The sequence below is a fragment of the Ammospiza caudacuta genome, chromosome 1 (genome assembly GCF_027887145.1).
Source record: "Ammospiza caudacuta isolate bAmmCau1 chromosome 1, bAmmCau1.pri, whole genome shotgun sequence".
Classification (NCBI taxonomy): Eukaryota; Metazoa; Chordata; class Aves; order Passeriformes; family Passerellidae; genus Ammospiza; species Ammospiza caudacuta.
In genome coordinates this window covers 137620904-137636416 of record NC_080593.1, presented here as the reverse complement: position 1 = coordinate 137636416, position 15513 = coordinate 137620904, and the positions used below count along the sequence as shown (strand labels likewise).

Sequence of the window (15513 nt, the reverse complement as noted above, 5' to 3'; positions counted from 1 at the left end):
TGAAAAGCTCGTAATCTACAAATGTTTCTATCTGTCCCTTAACAGGTACAACAGGTCTTCTGTGGGCAGCCAATCTTAGGGGCACAGTCACCTTTGCTTTCTTTTAGGTACAGGCAACCCCCCAGTATCTCTCCCTAGCCACCAGGCACAGCCACTGCTCTCTGCCAGCTCCCACCCACCTCCCCACAGGTCCAGTGGGGACCTGGAGCATTCCTGTAAACTTCAGGTAGAACCGACACCCTTGAAATGCCCTAATTCCCTGTTTTGTTTTTCATGGACAAGTCAGTGTCCCAATTCCACTTGCAGAGCTCAGGGTTTCCATCACAGATGTGGTGGCAATAAGGAACAGGGTGCACAGCACTGATACATGCTGACAGGAAGCTTGGATAGATCAACAGAAATTAGAAGCAAATTACAGTCAAAATGTAAGCAAATCAGAAGCAAAAGAAACTTGAAAGAAGGACCCAAGACTAATACTTCAAAATCAGAATAATCAAAATCATCGTGAGTCCATTACGAGTAGAGGAACTATGAGGCATGCAGTGTTTCATTGATCCTTATCGAATTTATCTCTCTAATCAGCACTTTACAGTTGTGGCATAGGGAGTTATGGAAAAAAAAATACAGATACCTGAAGTGTTACTACCTTGCTTAAAGGAATCCATATAGTTCCCCTGGAGAAAAAGGCTTAGGGAGAGGTACTGTAACAGGAACTTTACTGAGAAAGATTGCCTTCAAGCCCAGAACTTTACCAGTGAAGCTCCAGACACTGGAAATTTTAATATAAATCAAAAACCAAGTGATGGAGGAGTTCTAAACTCATATTTATGTACTTGCATAATATTAATACTGTAGGAGGTAAATATAAACAAAACACAAGATACTTTGCTCATGTCTGTGCTGGATGCCTATTTTGATATTGCTATAAGGTAAGAATATATATGAAAAGCAGTTTATATTAAATAGCTTAAGAGAGGAGATCTCTTCAGGAGGCAAAACAAGCTACACAAGAACTACTATGGTTTCCAAAATACATTTTCTTCTCTGTGCATTAAATAATATTTTCTCTTTTATTATAAACCAGGGGACTTTCAACATCACCCCTGAATGCATTTTGGAAGGACTTCCTGCTTGCCAAATCCCAATCCGAGTTGCATTCTGCAAAACCACATTCATGCAACTTCATTAGCTGACCTTGCTTGTCAGCTTTCATTTATATTATTTATTTAAGGCTACTTTGGCAAGCCAGGAAAACACGCAGGGCAGAAGGGTAGTGCAGATGCTCCTACCGTACCAGCGGGTCTTTTCTCTCCATGGCAGAAGCTCGGCGCGGAAGCTGCGCTCGGCGCTGGCTCCGCAGCGGCTCCGGCAGATGCGCGGGGCCGGGAGTGTCCCGGGGAGGTCGCGGGCTGCCCCGGCCGGGCGGGCTCCGGGGGTGCCCCGCGGCCCGGCCCCGCTGCGGCCTGGCTGAAACAGGGTGCCAGCTGCCCCGGCAGCACAATGGCTCCATTGGGAGATAGCTGGGGGACAAAGGCGCTGCTTTCAGGAATGATTTTATATGCATACATGTGACCTTTGCCTGAAATGGTTGTTTGGAAAGTGTCCCTGTCCTGAAGCTCTGCTTTCAAATGCAGAACTCTCGGGTTCTTGCTTAATCTGTCCTTCTTTTTTCCTATTTTATTTTGTGCCACAGATGCCTCAGAAGAGGTCATGTGCAGATAACAAGGTGGTGCTGAGCTTTTTCTCATCATTTAATAGAGTAATGGATAAGATTCCTTTCTTCACTTTGCAAAGTCCTTCACCGGGATCTGCTATCTGGAGCTCCTTTTCTGACACATCCAAGCTCAGGCCACCTTTGCTAGAGTACATATAATTTTAAATTTGTGCATCCAGATAACAACAGCAGAGCCTTTGGGTTTTTAATGTATTGGAGTGGCTTTTATTAAATCAAATTTATTAAATTTTATTAAATAAATTTATTATGAATAAATGTATTTTAAAATTGTTTAATTTAACTATGATTTTAAAGTATTTTGAAGGCTTCTTACTTGAATGGGTTTGAAATAGTGGCTGTCAATACACAGTATGCATGAAGTCCAAATATCATGCTAGCTGGGCTGGAGGTGTAGGTGTGAAGACAGAATTTATTACCTTTACCTTGGGATATGGCAATGAATGCTGCAGGTGAAGTGATGGGCCCTCAGAGTGATTATTTGTTAGGTTACAGGGAAAGTTAATAGCAGTGTGACTCTGAGGTTAGCCAAATTTTCCTTTATAAGACCTTGATTTTTGCTGTTTATTGCTCAGACAAATTTATATTTGCACTGATATTTTGTGCTGAAAAGAGTTGGGAGTTTTTAATCTATTTTTAGTTTGCAGCAAAATACACTGAACATTTTTGAGATTAAAACAAAGAATGTGTTCTTTTCTATACAAATGTTAACCAAAATTATCTGTCCTGTCCATAAACAGATCTCAGGCTTACATACCCTGGAGCAACAGACCAGATTTTGGGGACCAGGGAAGAATGGCCTTTGTCAAATGAATACATTCATTTATTGCTACCAAATTCCATACAAATTTTGTCAAGTTATAGATTTTAAGAGATCTATGTGTATGCTGAGCACTGTGTGCAACTTGCTCACACCCAGTGGTTGAGCTCTCTGGAGATCATCTTCTCTGGGTGACTTTGAGGCCCTCACTGACCATGGGTCACAACAGCAATTTGTGAATTAAAACAGCAGGTTTATTTCAAAGGAAAGCAGTTGTAAAAGGTGCTCACAGTCTCAGCCAGGTCCAGGAGTGTGGTCATGGCTGTCTTTCACACACCACTCCCTCAGCACAGTTGCACACAGAGTCTGAGTCTCTCCCATAAAAAGTGTGGTGTTGAGCATGCTGGGAAAGCAAATTTCTTGTGCTGAAATAAATCTCAGCCCACTCCCCAAAAACCCCCAAACCCCATTGTGAAATCTTCCTAACCATCCTCCCTGTTCCCTACAGCCCCTTCCTTCAACATCAGTCTTTTAAGAGAGGGAACATTGAGAAGGAGGATAAAATCAAAGCTTTGAGGAGCTATTGCATAGGTCCTGTGATAAACAGGGTGTCTGTTGGAAAAACAGCACAGAGTATGTGATAATGCACAGAGAACACAGAAGCAGACAGATTTCAAGTGTTTGAGGAATATTAAAATTGCAAAGAATTTTAGATACAAATCCAGTTAGAGTACTACAAGCAATGAATGCAAGGAAATTAATATATACATATATTCTGCAATATCTAAACACAAAATATCTGAGCAAAGGGAGCAAAAAAGTACCAGAGAAGAAGAAACAAACTAGCAAACGCACAGATCTCCACCTCATACATAGCAGGCTGTTCCCAACACTGTGCTCCCTATACTTGCTTGAATTCGTGTGAAAAAAGATGCATTTCACTTGCCTTAGAAGCTAATGTGCAGCCTGCCATGCCATTGACAGCCTTTTAACCCCATCTCACTTAAATATAATTTTCCTTTTTTTTTAATTTGATTTTAGCTTATCACTTTTCATTATTTGTTACACCATGAAAACGAATCTATTCTACAGCAGAGGTGCTTAAACTTAGTGTTACAAGTGTTCTATTGAATAAAGACATGTCTACATTATAAATTAAATTATTTCTCCACATTTACAGAGTTAATATATACCTGTATTTGAAGACAAGCACAAGCTTCCCTACTTAGTCTCAATCCAGCATGGATTGCAGGAACTGGCAAGATTTAGCATTTCCCAATATATTCATTGCACTCTAAAAATATTTTGGTCAATCTTTACATCAGTTTAACACCACAACATTCTCTGTCATACAGCTACTCACTTTTGAGTCATACTCAATTAAAATAAATCTTAGGCAACTCTCACTCTGTATAAACACATTCAGGCTATTTAGCAAAACAGATGCTGCTGTCCCTCGGTGTCATGGGGAGCAGTGGGTATTGCTTTAGGTTCTGCTTCCCCAGAATTAACTACCTCAGTTCAAGCAGGAGCAGTGGCCTGGGGCAGAGGGACACACAATGATGGAAGTGGAAGCCATTGCTTGCCCTGAAGGGCTTTGGGAATGGATTACTAACCAAAAACACAAAATTTTGAAATGTGTATGTATAAGGAGTTATTTAGCATCCCTAAAAGGTGATCTGTGCACTGCCACCACCACCCTTTCACAGGCTGGGGCCATCACTTCATTTTCACAGAATCATAGAATGGTTTAGGCCAGAAGGGACTTTAAAACTCATCTAATGAGAAATTCCTTCCTAATATCCAATCTGCACCTGCCCTCTTTCAGTTTGAAGCCATTTCTCCTTGCCCTACCACTACATGCCCTTGTGAAAATATCAAAGAGCCTCTGCTGCAGCAAACCCTCAGTGAGCTGTGATCAGAGACGTTGGATCTGCCTTCTGGACCTGGCTTTAGGCAGCAGCAAGGCACAAGTTGCTTAGATCAGGGCAGGGCTGCACTTGCACAGGTATAGCTGTAAGTAAAACATGTCAGACACCAAGGTCCTATTTTGATCATGCAAAACATCCAAAATAATGAAAACAAAAGTGGTAACTTCCCTGGTACTCTGGGTTCGGATATCAGTATTCAGGAATTTGATTTTACAACAAATGCATTGAGGAGAGTATAGAGTACTCACTATAAGGGGCATAGGCTCATGCTTTCATGTGTAACTAAGGTTTAATGAAAAGGATAAAAAATATTATTTATTTTTCAATATTCAGCACACATAGAAGAAAAGATTGTACAAGCTCAGCTTTAAAGAAGCTGTTCTCCTCAGAATCAGAAATCTGATCTCATGCAATCAGAGGGAGTAGCTATATAATTAAATCAGGCCACACATTGAGCAACTATATATGGATATATATGGAGCTAACATTAACATCCTATTTTTAAAAGCTGTGTTTACAGATAAGCCAGACAGTTAGAAACAAAGACCTTTTAAACATAACTTCTTTTAATCTCTGCACTTACTGCACTCATTTTAAACAGTATTAATGCAAATAAATTCATCAGAAAATTATACTGGCAGCTTGATGTGCCATGGGTATTACAGCACTAAAATCAACCATAAAAACCAGTGCTTCAAAAAAATTGCACTGCAGATAGTCACGAATAAAAGACGATTGTGACTTACAAGAAATATACAACCCCTCCTCCTGTTAATCTGTTCCATATTTGATCACTGAGCTTGTGTTGCAGTTGAAAAATATCCCGAGGGACTACTTAGTGTGCTGCCTAATCCAGCCATCCACCCCCTGCAAAGCACAACCTCATGCGATTTTGTTTCATTATAAGTTTCTCTGCAGCTCCAATGACCCGGCTCAGTTTCACCTCCAGCAAGCAGATCTGAGCATGAAGAAATAGCTTATGTGGCCAGAACTGTGCAGAAATATTTAATCCTGTACCAGCATAATAGTGTGAGCTGAGCTAATGGAAAAAACATACTTTGTCCAGTTACCTTCTAGGCATGGCTGGAGTTACTCCGTCTGCAATCTGAATGGATTATGTGGTCTTGTATCTCTGATTTTGCTTTGGCATATTTTCTTGTTCTTAACCCTTCATTGGCAGTATTACAGCTACATAAAAGCTTTGTTCAAACTCCAGAGCTTTACCACTTCTGTTAAACAATGTTTTTCCTGCTATTAAATGTTTTTTATTTCCAGTAGACTTTGCCCACCAGTGGGGATGTTACAGTATCCTTTTTCCTCAGTTAAAATAAAAACATGTCTTCCCTCTGAAACGTCATCAGATCCAGAGCTTCTAAAAATCATCTGTAAAAATATTAATCCTCTTGTCCTGGGCTGTGTTAACCACAGTATACCAGGCCACAAGCAGTCATAAAATATCACAACTTTACAAACCTTCACCAGAAGGATCCACCTCTGTGAGGGTGTCCGCCATGGGGAGTTTAGGATGGAAAAGAAATGGCCATAAACTGTAGCCAGGGGTAAATGTGTGTGAGGAGAAAAAGTTTGGATGTGTGAAGAATCATAAAGATTGTAAACTAAGGCCTAGTTCTTCCTGACCAACATGAGAAGACTCTGCATGGGCTGCAGCTCTCCTCTGAGAGCAAGCAAGAACTAGCTGAGATAGCTCACAGCTTTATCACTTCGGCATCATGCAAGGCACTCCAAGCCTTGGATAAGGCCAGCAAAGAGCCACAGGGCAGAACAGAGCATTAGCAGCATCAGCCAAGATCCTGTTCCCTGGCTTGAGGGCTGACACCATGGCTCCTTATCTACCTGCCTTATCACTAAGACATTGCTCTCTACACCTTCAATCCTTCTCTTCTACTGGTTTTCTTGTCCCAAAGACAATCCCTTATGCCCTATCCCAAACAACATCTCTTTAATCTAACACAATTACAGCTCCACCTAATTTTGAAGTTCCTAGTCTTGCACAATATGTTCAAGTGAAGTCAAAGTCTACATCTTGAACAAGATGTACAAATTTCTTAAATCAAACAGTAACTCACAAATTGTAACTAGGGACCAAGTTAGTAAAATCCATAGAGAAGGGAACACAATAAATTTCAAGGCTGCTCTTACCTGCTACAGAAAATCCAGTGTTGAAACCTGACTATAAAGGCCTGACAAGAGATGCTGCATTAGGAATGAGGGTTATGAAGATTAAATAATAAAAAATATGATGATGAATTCACACTCCCAGATGTTAACACCAATCCATAGGTGACAGTAGCCAACAGACATAAGCAACAAATATAGTCAATCCACCCCAGAGAACAGAGGTTTACCCTAGAGGACAAGGCTTACAGAGGAAGGACTGATGACTTCCAAGGGTCCCTCTGCAGGGCAGGGGTTGAAAATACACATGGATTTGCAGGTGATACACCAAGATCAGCCTTTGAAGCACAGTCAGGAATTTGGACCACTCACCATCTACTGTACCAGCAAGAAGCTGTTGGTCCAAGCTGTGACATGACCTGGGTGTAGATGCAGCATTTGTAATTCAAAATCAGGGGGTTGGCCACCATTACTATAGTGCTTGGATTTTCATCTTCCTGAAAAGAAAGTTGAATCTCCAGAGAAAATAAACATCTCAGTCTTTTTGGGACAGGGGAAATTGGATAAATTTTTAAGAAGTAAATACTAATACTAATAATACTAATACTAATACTAATACTAATACTAATACTAATACTAATACTAATAACAATAAAATTTTCTTATTTCTTATCATCTACAGATGGGGTCTAAAAGCTGTTTCACATGATTTAACAACTCATCCTTGTTGTGTGAAAATCCATTGTGAGAAGAAGCTACAAGCCCAGCTGCAACATGGATTAGGGCCTAACAAGTGCTAGACTGAGTAGGTATCAATCACAGTGACAGCTCCTCCTGCACTGAAATGTACTCAATTCTGGGAAAAAAAAACCCCAAGAGTGAACTGGCTTGTTTACCTTTGGATGCTGCAGAGAGGAATTGACTGCAGTGAAGGTTTTTGGGTTGCACAAATCAATTTTACATGCAACTACTTGAGAATTCTAAAAGGACTTGTTTGTTCACAAAGCTTAGTTTATATTTCTGCTTACAATTCATACTTCTGTTTTTGATTTCTCACAACGTTTGTGTCCTTTTTCCAGGCCCCCCTACAAGTCTTTATTCACTAAAGCTTTCAGAGTTTTGTTTTTGTTCTAATGTTTTTGCCTTCTAAGTTGTTTTTATTATGATGTACCACACTGAGTGCTGTAACAGCCTGTGAGGGATAGTTTCTAAGAAGAATAAATTATGGGCATTAATACAACAAAGCACAGAGCTTTTGAACATTTGGTTTCAACGTGGAAAGATTCTCTTTCATATGAGAATCATGTTGAGGATTTATTTCTAGGGGACTTTTTCTGCTTTTAAGATCTAACGAAGGAGTATTCTACTGAAGGCTTGATTTTTTCCTTGCACATTCAGTCATGGTTATTGAAGAGCTCTTCTGCTGTTTCTCATTTCACTGCAAGGTACCTATGTGCATATGAAAGGTACACTGTGCAGGGCTTGCTTTCAAGTTTTGCATTAAGTGGGGGAAAGGAGGGTATGGGGGTTTTGTTTGAGCTTCTTTTGTGAAGAGAGATTAAGGGAAGCATATGGAAACCAGGGGCAAAATAGTTCTTTAAATAAATCCAGATCTCCCCTCTGTAAACACATGCCAACCAAATATACAAATTACAGCAAATTGGTTGTCTGTATTCACAACTGGGCTCATGCTAAAACTAAGAACACTGTAAGCTTGAGTTAGAACATTTATTTGGACCTCCTTGAAAAGTCTTCCTTTCAGTAAGTTCAATCCTGCAACATAAGTAATTTAGCTCTCATGAGTAGTCCCATTGAATAAAAGCCGGGCCTGGATTTACAGGGTCACCTAAACCAACAGAGGAGTTTTGAATGCAACATTTTCCCATAAGTCACTTCCCATTATACACTTTTGCCACCTGGACTCCATCTCCTTAAATCTGCTTTATTGGTCCCATATGCCTTTATTCCATGAAGTGCTCGAGCTTTGATGGAATCGAAGGGACACAAGCAAGTACCAAGCAGCTTTCCTGAGCTGGTGCTGCAGCCGCGCTCCCAATTAATGCCTCCATTCATAGAGCTGTGTCCCCACTCTGCACACAGGGAACAGCCTCCCACTTGTAGTGGCCAAACATGCTGCCTTCCAAATCTGCTCACAAAATCCACTGCGTCATGGCTGCCTCCAGCTTGCAGCTCTGTGCCCGTGGCCTTCACACGATGGAATTGCCTTTTACTGAGTACTGCTGAGTGCTGGACACCAAACACTTCAAGTCCCATGGGGTTTGTTCCCTCCTAGTGCCCAAGAACAGGATCTCACCCATAGCCCTGCAGGTCTGGAAGCTGGCAGCCCCCAGCTGGCACCACTGCCCCCTTCTTGTACCATCTCTGGCTCCCACTTGGCACCCAGGGGATATAGTTTAGTCCTTCAAAAGGCACAAATTGTTTTTTTCCCCCGTGATTTTGGTTGGATCTGGTTTCTGGCTGTTTAGCAAACTGACTCACCAGATCCAGCGGAGCCTCTGGGCTGATTCTCAGGAATCCCCAGAAGTGGAGTGGGAGGAGGACAAGACCACCACATTTAGAAGTCCTGTATCAACTAATTGTAGAATCATACATGAATTAGGGAAGAGAAAGACACAGCTCCATCTATCCTTCTGGCTGCATATCTCTATACACCATCTCCTTTTTTGTCAGCATTTTACAATACAAAAAGTGTAAGAAAATAGTGCAGATTTCCTGAAAACAATGGCAGCTTTTGGACCTGGACAGATTTTTAGCAGCACCTAAATGCATTTCAAAGCTGGCATGTTAGCTGTACGCCTACTTTTAAGGTAAGGATGCAAACAGTTTGATTATATCATACTCCAGGTCAGAAAGTGGGGGGTGGGAACCGCAAACTGCAATGTTTGACTTGAACCCAAGTGAAAACATCTGAAGGCTTTTGTGGGTGTTTGAACTTTTCAGTGACAGGAATCAAGGTAAAAGCAACTTGATTGTTTCTTTTTATCACTTTCCAGCCTTGGTAAAAAGCCAGGAATTCGTTAATTACTTTGGACACCAGTGGGGCTGGATTGGCAGCAGCAAGGAGCTCCGAGCTTTTTCCTTGTAATTGCTCTGCTGAAAAACTCCGTGTGTTTCCTTCCTCACAACATGTCTCACAAGGAGATTTATGGCTGTGTTTTAACCATGTGTCAGCAAGCCAATGCATCAAGATTTACAGCAGAAAACTCGGAGACTCATCTTCTGCTGAATTTTCCCAGCGATAGCTATTATAATTTATAATAAGTGTTTGCATATTTAATTAGCTGTATGATGAGATTAAATACTACAGAAAAGTGGCCTAGATAAAGGAAGCTAGTCAATCCCTTCCCATCCCTGCAAAGGGTAAGCAGGACCTGAGTAATGTGATCAGAGTTTTTAGCTGCGCCATGTTGCACACAAGCAGCAGCAAGTTAGTGTCTAGGAATACCAAGAAATGGATATTTATTTGTATGTCCTGAGGTTTTGCTTTAGTTCTTGCAGGATCTCTTACCATCAATACTACTTCTGTCAATTAGTTTTCAACCAGACTCCCAAACATCCCAGCAGAGACAAGGACCCATACAGTAAATGTGAGGTGCTGATCACTTGCCTAGCCACCTTTCACTAAACAAAGAATTTAAAAGCCATTTCTCCAGGGTTGATTGGTTTTGTTTTGATTCCTTTTTTGATTTTGGCAGTCCATGTGCACAGGGCAGGAGTCTGTGAGACTGGAACAGAGAGGCAATGCACTTGTGAGGGGATGCCCAGGAAGAGGCCTGAGGCAGGTGAGAGCTGAACACCTCTATTTTCTTTACATTTCCTAGCACTGTACTTCTTGACAGATCTCAGCTGCTTTCATGACATGGATGCCAGCGAATGAACAGCACAGCAAGGAGTCCCTGTAGGTGGCCTAAGCAACACAATTTGCTGTTACAGAGATGTACTTTTTCTCAGACCTTTTTTCCGCCAACAAAAGCTCAAATCTAGCTAAGGTGATGTCAGCTACTCCCTCTCATTTTCTGGCTCATGCCTAGAGTATAATCTTGGTCCACATCTCAAATATGAAACCTTTCATTAGGGCTTTGAGTATTTCCAGTTTAAATTGTTGCAATCTCTTCCATGTAGCCAGAAGAGCATATAAAACTCAGACACCCCACCAACTTGCCAAGTTGTGCTCAGCTGAGTTTCTAGCTTCCATTTGGAGTTAGCTGTTATGGATCACAGTATTGAAATAAACATATGTCAGACTGCATTAATGAAGAGCTGTTGAGCTTAGAAAACTCCAAAAAGCTCTTCATCACAGCCTAATTTCAGGTTTCAGAATTTTTTGCTTAATCTCAAAGATCCAGATCCATTATTCTCAGTACCACTGCTGATTCTTATCACCACTTTTGGCTCAAAAGGTGAAAACACCTCCAGATTCAGCCTGCTATGCCTCTTGCTATCATCCCACCCCTACATCCATTACCTCAGGGAAAAACATTTAATAGAACAAGAAGACTGGCAAAAGAGAAGAGAAGACTGGCAAAAATTAACAGGTGACAGCACCCATCCTTCTTCCACTTTCTCTTCTTGCCTCACAGACAGTGATTTCCACATAATTTTTAGCATATAAACATCTTTCTGCAAAAATCATATTTTACCTTTAACAAGGTAGCACCTTCAGAAAATACATAATTACTACTGAAGTAGAATTTTGCTGTTTGAACTGTCAGTCTTCACACATCTTCCAGGGAACCAATAAGAATTTCAAAAGTAAAATTAAGCCCAAATATACTTTAAGAGATGACTTTTTAAGGTGTCTTCCTCCATTTAAAAGGATTAGTAGAGCACAATCCCATCATGTTTCCTTCCCAAGTTACCTGCAAGACATGCAGGAATACTTGATGCACAACAAAAAGCCAATTTAGGTATAAATGCAATATATGCATAGTAGAAATAAAACAAGTAATAATTTTTAAAATTTAATTATTGGAGCATGTACTCTCCAGCAGAGTTTCACCCATCTATTAATTCAGCTCATATTTTACCAGTAGGTAAAACCAGCAGGATTAATGTGGAACTATGCAAATAAATAACAGCAATAATACAACATCAAGAGGGTTCCAAGAGTGCTGCCTCTCTCTTGCAAAGCACCAGCCTACTCTCTCTGATCCCTTATGCTTTTGCCATTCATCTCAGGTTGGACATAAGATGAAATTGTTAAATCAGAGGCTGGGGAGGATGCCAGACTTCCAAACCCAGGCTATGAAAGGCCCCCTCTGTCCATTGCAGAGTTTCACAGGGACTGCAGACAGCAGATCTGAGACAGCCTTTCAGGCCTGTCTTTATCAGTCAGATCTCCTCCTGTGCTCTGGAGGAACCCCTGGAGAGACTTCAGGCCCCTGGCTGTGCTGGCGCGAGGGGGCTTGGCTGTGTGCACCCCCAGCCAGCCAGACCCCAGGCTGCCAAACCTTCCCTTTACACAGGCCAGCTCTCAAGCAGCACCAGCCTACCTCTGCTTGCAGGACTTGTGATTCTTGAAAAAGTTTTTTATATCGAGAAAAACAAGATACTTGTCAGGAAGAGAAATTAAGCCTCTTCCGGTTGTATTACATTCCTTCTATTTTATAGGTAGGCTTTTTCTTTTTTGTTTGCTCTCCAAAAGACATTATAATATAATAATCAGCCACTGGAAGGAGTTTGCTTTTGATTTGCTTTGGATGAACTGCCTTAGATAGACTGTGTCTGAAGTAGAAAAAATTAGTCCTGTATTTACTAACATGCCACAGGCTCAGGGAGAAAAGGGGGGAGTAATCCCTCAAAAAGGGCTGTTTCTTATAAAACCCACCACAAGTAATCAATATGCCCAAAAAGAGCAAAGGCAGGGATGGAGCAGACCCTTAATGTGAACCAGACTGAGTAACACACAACAATCAGCTTGATGGGTGAAGTAGTGATTTGGCAAATGTTCTGACATTTCTTGCCATGGGATTTCCGGACAGTCATGGTGAAAGTAAGTAAACATGCCTCATCAGAAAAAACATTAGCAACAGGCCCAACAGTAACACACAGCTGGGCTGTTCATTGAGAGCAGGGATTCCTTCCTTTACCTGATACTAAATCTTACCCCCACATGGGGCCACAGAGCAGCTTGGACATGAATTTTATATAAAAAATTCACTTCCATCAAAATACGTCTGAGCTGAAGGTGCAACAACATGATTGTCAAGTTCACCCTTCATGACAAAACCAAGAAGTTCCCTGAATTAATCCAAATCCACTGCAAATGTTTGACAAAACAATCCAGGAGCTGGCACTTTCTGTCTCCCCAGCTCATGCACTTTCCATTACACAAAGAAATTATATATTTCAGCAACAGGATTACCCAGGCCTTTCTGAGGAAAGCCAAAACAATTTCCTCACCTAGAAAACAAGAATGAGAGGGTTAAAACATATTAAAGGTTTAAAACATTGAAAATACTAATTGCTATTCCCATGTAGCAACTGAATCTTGACTTTTTTGTTTGTATTTCATTGAAGGAACTCCTCCCATCCCTGGGGAGCGTGAACTCTGCAGAATGGAGAGAAGCAGAAAAGGGATGTCTCATTTTGTCAAGAGATGCATTCAGTCACTCAAAAAGGAATATAATATATAAAAGCACTTAATAAATCTTCAGCTCAAGAGCCACTAATCAAGGGTTCTTCCAGTGTCTACAAACTCAGATGATGTCCTAATGCCCAGCCCTTCTTTCTGAATACCTGCAAAGAGATGTGAGCTTTTATGGTGACACCGAACTTGGGAGGGAGTTTGAGACAGTCCCCTAAACTGGAAATCAACAGCAGCAATTGTATACAAAGTTTGGGACTCTTGGATAAAACATCAGGGCTCATGGGGAACATTCCTGCATTAAAGTCAGTGTTTGATTCCAAAATTTGATATCTCCAAGATGGTAAGAGAGATTTAAAGAAAACAAGACTATCACTCAAAGTGTGACAGAGGCTATTACAACATCATCTCCAACAGGCATTAACACTGAGTTTTAAACACTGAGTGCTGGGATTTGATGCAGCTCCAGCAAAGTGCTATGCTAAGTTTTGGAGAAGATGTGCTAAATTTGGAATGTTGTCCAAAGAGAAAACCAATTATATTCACCAAAAGTCCATCTAAAGTTTTACAATGACCCTAAACCAGGCGGATTTAACAAGGGATGGCAAGTAGCCGCTGACTTGACTCGAAGGTCACCTGTCAAATACAAACAGTGATCAAGTACTGAGAAGCAACACAGTGTTCAACAAGCAGCACAAGGCTGAAGGGAGCTTGAAGTGTGGCTGAGGGAAAACCTCGTGCCTAATGCAGAAGGAGCTCCCAGCTGGTTTTGTGCTTCTCTGCTAGTGGGGACCTGATCAAGGTGGCAACCAATTCTGTGTTGTAGAAGACATCCAGTGTAGGACCACAATTCTCCTGCACTTTTTAGTATGTTCATATCTCTACAACAGCCAGCTTTAACATGCTCTTAGGGTATCAGCACTATCACCTAAATTTCAAATACGTCACCCAAAATTTACTCTAGGTCACTCAGACTAGGACAGATTTCCACTGCCACTCTGTCCTGTGGTCAGACACTGATTCATGTCTGTTGCTCTGGCTCATATATGTCCTGTTCAGGTGCTTTCTGTACAGGTCTTGGTGCTGTAGACCCTTGCTTAAGGCAACATCAGCCACAGCAACAAACAGATGTTCTGACACCCTTGCTTCATCTGCTTCCCACATGAACACCACTCAGCAAACGCAGGCAGAGAGCTGTTCCAGATCAGAAATGTTGAACCAGCTTGCTCTCAGACACATCCATTTAGCAATGCTAAATGCTGCTGAAAAAAAAAAGGGCACAGAACACACCCTTGCTGTTCAAATGCTACAGAGCTGCACATCAGGCTGTAGGACCAGCTGAATCTTCCAGGTGCTGCCAGTGGTACTGACAGCAGCGTAGCAGCTCAGCACAGTCACTGCATACAAATTCCTTACTTCTTTATTAAGGAGCACCATTCAAAGCTTCTCTATGGACAAGATGATCAAAAAATGTCCTTGCAGTGGTGTCCAAGCAGCTACCAAAATATATTGACAGCACTCCTTTCAGGTAAAGGCAGCATCACTTGCAAATAAGAGACAGGGACATTAACAAACCATTTCTATTACATTTAAGAGCCTATCTTAAGACTTCAAGAATGCCAATTTCAAGAATACACTACTACCACAGTTTGTAATAGGCACTACCAGAGACTGGCTGTACTGGATGTGTGCAGCACAGACTTGTTACCTTCACATGAACCCATCAAGACTCAGCAGTTCTCCTAATCAGAGCTGGGCTCTGCTGAGTGCTAAACAGAGAAGCTAAAAGCCAACATTTTCTAAAAATTTTCTAAAAGACCTGGCAGCATCTCATAACAATTCTGTCTATGGAGACACAGAAACAGGATCCGGCTCTCCAGAAAAAGATTGAGCTGATCTGAGCATGACCAGATTTCCCTGCAGCCCCATTCCCCACTCAGACACTGTGTTGAGATTGTCTCATTGTACTTGAATGCCAAGGTACTGCATAAAGTTGCCCAGATGGTCTTATGCCCATTCAAATGGCCTTATTCATATTCTCCAAAGAGAGTGCTCTGTGGCTTGTTTTTTTTTAAAAATTATTTTAAAATATTGAATTTTAAAAGACTGAAAAAGAAGAGCAATTCCTATTGTGCTGGTGATGTGCTGCCTCCTTCATGGTTCAAGAGCAGTACTGGAACATGTCTGGCTTGCATGAGGTAAGAGATTGGCAACCACAGCTGCTGTAGGCTGTCATCCCTTTGGTAACTCACAGCTACAGAGGAATAAAACACGTGCTTTAAGCAAATGGATATGAAACCTGTTGGCCAGGAGCAGTGAGACTCCTGAACCTCTGGCTACAACCCAG

The 15513-nt window shown here is 41.4% G+C and overlaps 1 protein-coding gene across 2 annotated transcripts in view; it reads right to left on the bottom strand.

The window, feature by feature from the left end:
* Positions 1 to 1568, bottom strand: part of ENPP2 (ectonucleotide pyrophosphatase/phosphodiesterase 2) — a 71646-nt gene extending 70078 nt beyond the window's left edge. Inside the window, exon 1 of one of the 2 annotated variants that reach the window (XM_058821245.1) lies at positions 1290 to 1568. In XM_058821245.1, coding sequence (XP_058677228.1) covers positions 1290 to 1568 — 279 coding nt within the window. The remainder of the gene's footprint in view (positions 1 to 1289) is intronic. The other variant, XM_058821508.1, reaches the window with a different exon arrangement.
* Between the last annotated feature and the right edge of the window lie 13945 nt (positions 1569 to 15513).